Source organism: Myotis lucifugus, unplaced genomic scaffold (genome assembly GCF_000147115.1).
Source record: "Myotis lucifugus unplaced genomic scaffold, Myoluc2.0 scaffold_978, whole genome shotgun sequence".
NCBI classification, from domain to species: Eukaryota; Metazoa; Chordata; class Mammalia; order Chiroptera; family Vespertilionidae; genus Myotis; species Myotis lucifugus.
The window spans coordinates 32,355-40,581 of record NW_005872026.1 but is presented as its reverse complement, the minus strand read 5'-3'; the positions used below and the strand labels follow the sequence as shown (position 1 = coordinate 40,581).

Genomic DNA, 8,227 nt, shown 5'->3' with positions numbered 1-8,227 from the left:
TCTCACCTCCGGCAGCGCTAAGGAGCAGCAAGCAGGTGGTAAGGAGCAAGGGGTCCCGGACTGCGAGAGGGTGCAGGCTGGGCTGAGGGACCCCTATCCATGCATGAATTTCATGCACCGGGCCTCTAGTCTATAATAATAAAAGCATAATATGCTAATTAGACTGGGTGACCTTCCAGACAAAGCCAGAGCTGCGAGGGAAGCCCAGGTCCCAGGTGCCAGAGGGAAGCTGGTGTGGCACCTGGGGAAAGCAAGGCCTATTCTTGCACCCATTTCATGCATCAGGCCTCTTGTGCTATCTAATAAAAGGCTAATATGCAAATTTCCCCCTCGACCAGGAGTTCAATCAGGGAGCGGAGGCGGCTGGACAACAGCCCGCAGCCCCTCCCCATGGCTGGCCCGGCCTGATTGGCCCTGATCTGGATGGGCCGGCCAGACTCCACCTGTGCACAAATTCGTGCACCAGGCCTCTAGTAAAATATAAAAATCTGCAGTAAGAGTTGCTTTTTCCCTTCTCTGCCTTCCCCTTTGTTCCCAGCCAGTTTTACAGTATTTTATGTTCTGGAGAAAAGCAGTTTACTAAGTTTCTCCTTTTTGTCCTAATCTCCAATTTATCTCAGCCTCTGACTTGACTGTGCCCAGCAGTGGCTTCCTAAGGCTTTGAAAAAAGGAGACCAGCAAATCTCTATGTCACCACCAGATGGCACCAAAGACTCGCTCATAACTTAAGCCTCCCAGCCTCAGCCTCAGCCACAGGGCTCCTGGGGGAAAGCGCTCGTTCTGATTCTCAGTGCAGGAAGCCATCACCTGAGTGGCGTGCTCCTCGCAGAATCAAACCCTCAATGCTTCAGTGATGTGTCACCTTTAAACTATGTACCAGTCACTCAAGGTCATACTCATGCTCGCGCCTCCTGCACGCCCCCTCCTGGGCATTGAGCACACAACCCGGGCATGGGCCCTGGCCGGGAATCCAACTGGGACCTCCTGGTGCACGGGGCAATGCTCAACCCTGAGCCACACAAGCTGGGCAGCATGGAACAAACATCCTATATAACAAAAGCCTAATATGCTAAGTGTCTGGTTGTCCAGTCAGCCATTCAACCAATCAAAGCGTAATATGCTAATGATATGCTAAGGCCGCTCAACCGCTCGCTATGATGTGCACTGACCACCAGGGGGCAGACAGTCAACTGGTCTACCAGTCGCTATGACGTGCACTGACCACCAGGGGGAAGATGTTCCGATCGGTAGGTTAGCTTGCTGCTGAGGTCCAGCCTATCAGGTCTGAGCAAGACCGGCCGGACAGACCCTGTAGCCCTCCCACGGTCCCTCCCCGGCTGGCCAACCTCCAGCTTCCCTCCCTGGCCCCGATCGTGCACCAGTGGGGTCTCTTGGCCTGGCTTGTGCCCTCTCGCAATCCAGGCTGAGGGACCCCCCACTCAAATGCACAAATTCCGTGCACTGGGGCCTCTAGTCGACAAGAAAACCAGATTTTTGTTGTAATCCTCACCCAAGGACATTTCCCATTGATCTTAGACAACGTGACATCGATCGGTGGCCTCCCGTGTCGCCAGCAGTGTTGTTCCCGGCACCGTGAGGCCTGTGGAAGCCAAAGCTTCGCCTGTTCCAGCTCCGATGTGCACATCAGCTCGGTACCTGCTGTCCCCCTGGGACAGGGTCGTGCCCCCGCCTGGCTGGGCTGCGCATCTTCAGCGGGTCCACCCCGCCGGTCTCTGAATGACCTGACCACTCGCTCCGATGCCTACCCCGTCATCCGCGTCTGTGGTGTTCCTAGAGCCAAACCCACACCTGCGTCCTGCTGTTCTCCGCCTGCCTCAGCATCACCAGCTGGAACCGGTGCTCTGGGCCATGGGAACCGGGGTTTGGGGTGTCCATCGGGCTTTCTCCCCAACATGGTCGCTAAAACGTCCCTCTGACCAGCGTGTGATGTCTTTTCTGCCCCAGACCCCGCAGACACCCTTCAGCGTCCACTCCCTGCCTCCTGTTGTGCTAACATTGCCGAGTCTCCCCTCTGTTAACCTGGGTGTCATCTGCAAAGCTGCCTTCATTCACACGTGATCAAATGTGTCTTCACTGACAGCCTCAGCCCTTCGTCTGTCCTCTCACCGTCCCCTGAGCCCCTGCCCTAAGCACCACCTGCGTTAAAACACAACCAAGGTCGTTTCTGTGCTGCAGGGCTGGGCGCTGTGTGTGGGGAGGGGGAGGGCGGGGGGGGGGGCAGGTGGAGAGGCCACGCCCGTGTCACAGGGGCACCCAGGGAGCAGCCGGGGGCGGAGAGTGTGGGCAGGGCGGACAGCTGCCCTCTGAGCACAGGGCATGAGGGGACCTGCCTCCTGCGGTTGTTTTGCTGAATTACAAGAAGAGGCAGGTGGGTGCAGGGGATTGTGGGAGGCAAGGTTCAGACACAGACACCCACTGACCAGCGGCCGTGAGCACAGGCCCCCGGGCACAGCCAGGCCCCCAGCACCTGCCGGTGACCATGTCCATCAAGCATGTCAAACTCAAAGGCTAACACGGGCCAAATAAACGAGGCATGCAGCCCACGGGCCACGAGTTTGACATGCTTGGTGTACATCGTGGGTCCTCCACGGAGAGACCCCGGGGTCTGGCAAGTGCCTGGCAGGTCACAGGTCACCCTGCTGTCCAGTGGACACCACCCAGCAGCCCCCCACCCAGCAGCCCCCCATAGCAGCCCCCACCAGCACCCCCACCCAGCAGTCCCCCCTAGCAGCCCCCTGGTCCAGGGGATAAATTCCTCTTCAATTCGCTCCAGATGTGGATGTCAAACAAGGCACCCACAGTTTACAAACGTGAGGCCCACACACGGTCTCACAACCACCCACTTCTTCCCAGTGACCCCAGGGCTGTTCTCTGCCCAGGATGTCTGACTAGCGGTCAGACCGGCCTGTGGCCACTCAGCCTGTGGCAGGTGGGCACAGGCAGGCCAGACTGTCGGGTCTGAGCACAGCACGGTCTCGACAGGAGCAGATGAAGGGCCCAGGTGCCCACCTGGTTCCCCAGCCGCCCCACCCAGTCCGGGCGGAGGGGGCAGGGCAGGTGTCTCATCCCACACGTGGTCTGGAGGTCCAGCGCCGGGGCCGGCCTGCTGGACAGGGTGTCGTGTGTCCCCACCTGGCGCAGGTGGAAATGTGGGGGGCGGGGCGTGCAGACAGATTCCTGGGGTCACACCCAGGCTGAGCTGGTGAACACTGGAGACTGTCCCAGAACACGGTCCCTGAGGCCCCGGCAGGAGGACGGCCCCATCGTGAGCAGCCCTCTCCCCCAGAGCCTCCAGCTCCCCTCACTTCAGGCAGAACCACTGCGGCCCGGCCGGCGTGCTCGGTGGTTGAGCCTCGACCTAGGAGCCAGGAGGTCACGGTTCGATTCCTGATCAGGGCACATGCCCAGGTTGTGAGCTCGATCCCCAGTGTGGGGCGTGCAGGAGGCAGCCGATCAGTGTGTCTCTCTCATCGTTGATGTTTCTCTCTCTCTCTCCCTCTCCCTTCCTCTCTGAAATCAATAACAATATATTTAAAAAAACACCACTGTGGTCCCCGGTGTGGCCCCTTGGGCCGATGCCACGCCCACCCCGTCCACCCCGCCCGCCCCGTTCCCGAGCAGGGAGCCGAGTCTCGCTCAGGACGGCAGGCCGGTTGGCGTCCTGCTCCCGTGCGGTGTGACCACGAAGAGCCGTGGGATACCCGCGCCGGCGGCTCCTTTTAAAAGCAAATGAGCGAAAACCTTCCTGAAAACGTTCTTTATTAGCGAGTCTCGTGCACGTGTGGGAAACCTGAACCCAATCTGTCTGTCAACACTGGCTAACAACCCGCTGACCAAGAAAACAGCAGCCATCGGCCAACAGCGACCTTAACAGTTCCAACGCCGGGACGAGGTTAGGGTCCGCGCGGGGTCTCTCGGGGGAACAGGTCCCCGCGGCAGTAAACATTCCCACGCGTGACAAACCGCTTCCCGCGCACACACAGAAACCTGGGGACCCGTCTCAAACGCGCTGGTCACGGACATACTGCGGCCAAACAAAACCTGAATAGAAATTACTGTAAAACGAACCCTGAAGAGAATTGTACCCGACGCCTTTCTCCGCGGTGAGTCGCGTGTATTGGTAAGCGTGTCGCAGGGAGGTGTTGCTTCATCCCCGGGGGGTGCTCACTGACGGCGTCATCCCAGCTCCTCGCGCGCTCGAAGCCCGTCACGCCCGCCGCTCACGGCCTGTGTGCCCCCCCCCCTGCTCACGGCAGCTTCGCGGGGAGACGGCAACCGGTGGCCCGGGGGCTGCGGGCATCACGCCGCTTCCTCCAGGGCTCAGAGCGCCACGCGTGTGGGCGAGGAAGCCGCATGTTTCTGCGCGCAGCTCGGCGGCTCCCGGCGGGGCGTGAGGTCCCGTCATGGCGCACGCGGAGGCGACCGCGGTCAGGGTGTCACCGTCTTCCCGCGCCCGTGCACGTCATCAGGTCGCCGGTGTGTCTCCATGCTCAGCTGTCAGACACGGGGCCAAAGCGTCAATAAATAAAGCCGCCAAGTGCAAACGCCAAGTAAACAGAACGACCTCAAATAGCCGGGAGTGGCCGTGGGGTGTCGGGCCCAGGGGTCCTGCGTCACCCCAGTTCTGTGCGAGGAGGAGGCCGCCGTCGCCGTCACTGTCCCGCCCGGTGCTGGGGCCGGGCGGGGGCGGGAGGAGAACAGGAACTCATCCCCAAACTCCGTGTCTCGGCAGGTGTGATGTCCGTCGCCTCCACGTGCCACGTGACGTCTGAACGAACACGGTCACACGGAGCGAGGACAGGATGGGACCCGCACGGGCCCCGGGTGAGAATCTCACGTTGGCACCTCCGTGGCATAGACTGCGTGGCCCGGACGGCGAGGGGCGACGAGGGTGGTTGTGAAGTTAACGTTTTGGAGCGGTCACACCTGAACAAGGCACCAGGCAGGAGGGACGAGGCGCCAGGGACGCCGGCCCGTCCCCTCTAACGCTCCCGGGCTGACCCGCTCCGGCCCAGCTGCTCCATCACCACAGGCAACACAGGGCCAGCGTGGCAACAGCGTAAAATTCCTCCAGCCCATTTCCGGGCGGGCAAACCAAGCATGACGACCATTGACACTTTTACTTAATGGTCCGCTTTCCCCCAGAGGCGTCCACAGTCCGTGGGAAGAGGAAGACAAGAAACCAAAAACCTAAAATAAGCAAAAAACACAACAGAGTCCAAAAGCCGGTGCCCTCGTCTTTCCGTTTCTTCCTGGGGTGGGGTGGAGGGACAGGTTGTTGGCGAGTGTCCTGAGTTTGCGGATTAAATTCCCGGAGAGGAACAGCGGATGCGGACGGCCCCTCTGCTTCATTCCTGAATGCGCTGCGCCCTGCACAACCGTGGACGCAGCAGACCACACTGCCCTCGGGGAACACACGCTCACACGCACGCACACGGGTCGGGGAAGCACACGCGTGTCAGGGCTCGGAACTACAACCGACACGGGCACTGGGCACTGGACTTTGATCATTAAGGCTCCTCACGGGTCCGGAGCCACGCGGGCAGCACGGGTGTCGGAGTAAAACACGTTTTGCATGTTAGGTCGGTGCTTCCGCAGCCGCCGACGCACAGGGTCGCATTAGTGGATCAGAGAGGGGGTTAGAACTGCTCGCTGACGGCTCTCGGGGTTAGACTACGGGCAGCAGCGACGTGGGCCACGGGGGCCATGGGCCACAGGCCACAGGGGGGGCCATGGGCCACAGGCCACGGCTCACTTGGACTTCTTGTCGTGCGGGACGTGGCCGTTCCTCTTGCACCTGCCGTTCAGGACCCCGTTGGCGTGATGTCCGTTGGCGGCGCCGGGCCTGCGCCGGGCCCAGCAGCGACAGGCCAGCCGGCAGGCGAGCGGCGCGGCCCAGGCCAGCAGGGCGCCGAGCAGGGCGGCGGCGAGCAGCAGCACGGCGGCCACGTCCAGCAGGAAGTACTGCCAGAAGGACAGCTGGTAGACGGCGGCCTGCAGGTGGCGGGCGCCGCGGTGGCGCAGGATGTACTCGATCCAGTACACGGTCCGCTCCACGGGGTGCCCGGGCTGGTCCCGGTGGATCTCAGACAGCTGCCGGGCCCGCCTGCGGAAGCTGCGGGAGGAACACGGAGTGACCAGGCGCTTGCGCCACCGAGACCCAAGCGGGAGGGCAACCCGTGTGCACCGCCCGGTCCCAGCCAGGCGCTCTGCCCGCACTGAGCACTGGCTCAGGTCAACACGACAGGAGCCCCTGCAGCAGCTGAGGCGCATGGACACCAGGGGCCTGGCTGTGGACACGGCTGGTGCAGGCTCGGCAGTTCTGATGCAAACCCGCGTCCCCACCCGCGCATCCCCACACCCACCATGCCCCTCCGTGAGCCCTTCTCTTGGTACGAGGCCCACGTGACTCACATGGCATTTCCTGGACAGAAAGTGCCTCCTGGGGAGCCCGGGCCCCAGGCTGGGCCGTGAGGACTCACTCCCCCTCCCCCCACCACTTGCTCCACATAATGAACCTCCAGATGCAGAAGAATCCCCAGCTCAGAGCACGGCTCTCAGGAACCCAGGCATCCGGTCCGTGAGGAGCGAGGCGCCACGACCCCTGTCACGGGGTGAGGAAGTGGGGAAACCTCTTCGGCACCTCGCGACCCCCTTAACTGGAGCTCCCCACTCAGGGTGCTGCTGACGCCAGCCGGCTCTTCAGCAGCAACCGCGTGTCAGTCCCTCCCAGCCACTGACAGTGCCGGTCAACAGCGACGGGACACCCGGCCAGCGCCTGACGGCTCAGGAGCCCTCCGGTCTCTCTGCTCCCCTCCCCTCACTGTGAGGCAGGAACTCTCTCATTGCACAAACACTCTGCGTCCGGCACCCGGCATGTGGGAGCCGCCTGGTTTTAACAGTGCAACCTGCCTGGCCGGCGTGGCTCAGTGGTTGAGCGTCGACCTATGAACCAGGAGGTCAGGGTTCGATTCCCAGTCAAGGCACATGCCTGGGTGGCGGGCTCCATCCCCAGTGTGGGGCGTGCAGGAGGCAGCCGATCCATGAGTCTCTCTCATCATGGATGTTTCTCTCTCTCTCCCTTCCTTTCTGAAATCAATAAAAATACACATTTGTTTTTTTTAAAGGGGGGCTGCTCCGTTATCACCCCTGAGGCCACTGTGCTGAGCTCAGCACTCGGAGGTTCAGCAACATAAAATGGGCTCTGACTACGCCTGGCCCGAGCGGTGCCGGTGCCGCCTGGTCACTGAGGCCCCACGGCTCCCCTGCACACCCCCCACCGGGAATGTGGGCAGAGGACCTGCAGGAGGCGACGTGCCCACAGTGAGGGCGGCGCCCAGTGGCTGCTCCCTCCCCGCCCCCCAGCCAGCGGGCAGCTCACCTGGGGTCGTTGATGACCCGCACCAGGGCCGCGTGCAGCTCGGCCTCCGTCAGGGTCTTCCACTCCAGCAGGAGGCCCATGCCCTTGGCCTGCACGCGGGTCATGGTGTCGTAGTGGTCGCCGAAGAGCGGGATGCCCACCACCGGGACGCCGTGGTACATGGTCTCGAAGATGCTGTTCAGGCCGCCGTGGCTGAGGAAGGCCTTGGCGTGGGGGTGCCCTGCGGAGCGGCGGCAGAGCGAGCGCCAACGCTGCGTCACGCCCGCCGGGCAGGGACTTACAGAAACCTCTGCGGCGCCGACACCCGATAAACGGCTGCCCCCTCGGTGCCCCTGTGCGCGGCCACCACAGCCACTTGGTCCCGGGACTCCCGTTACTTACCGCCCTGGGAGGCCCTTCACGCCTACAGGGTGGCCAGGAAGCCTTCCTCTTTCTCTCTAGCAATTTCGTTACGAACACACACGTGACCGCGGTGGGCTATGTCTGTTATAAAAGCTTTTCAAGCAGCCAAGGTTGGGAGCTCTGAGAAGTTTATCCCAACGTCCTCCCCAACACCAGCAGCCCCGACCACCCCCACGTGAGTGAGCTGGGCTGCACAAGAGTCCGCAGGAGCAAGAACGGCAGCTCGTGCTCCTGAGGGCAGACGCGCGTCCTGGCTGAGCCAGTGCTGCCCACGCTGGAGCCGGCCCGTCTGTGAGAGCCGCTGTGGGGACTCAGGCTGGGGCCCGGTGCTCGAGGAGCCCATGCTCCCAGGACACTGACCGGCCTGCACACCCCCACACAGCCACGTATGGGCACCCCTCCCCCACACAGGTGAGCAATCTC

At 62.3% G+C, this 8,227-nt stretch overlaps 1 protein-coding gene across 1 annotated transcript in view; it reads right to left on the bottom strand.

Moving 5' to 3' along the window:
• Positions 1-3,763: 3,763 nt before the first annotated feature.
• The window catches only part of UGT8 (UDP glycosyltransferase 8), a 22,250-nt gene continuing 17,786 nt past the window's right edge, over positions 3,764-8,227 (bottom strand). Inside the window, 2 exon segments of the mRNA XM_023747791.1 lie at positions 3,764-6,136; positions 7,403-7,622. Coding sequence (XP_023603559.1) covers positions 5,773-6,136; positions 7,403-7,622 — 584 coding nt within the window. The 3' untranslated portion in view covers positions 3,764-5,772.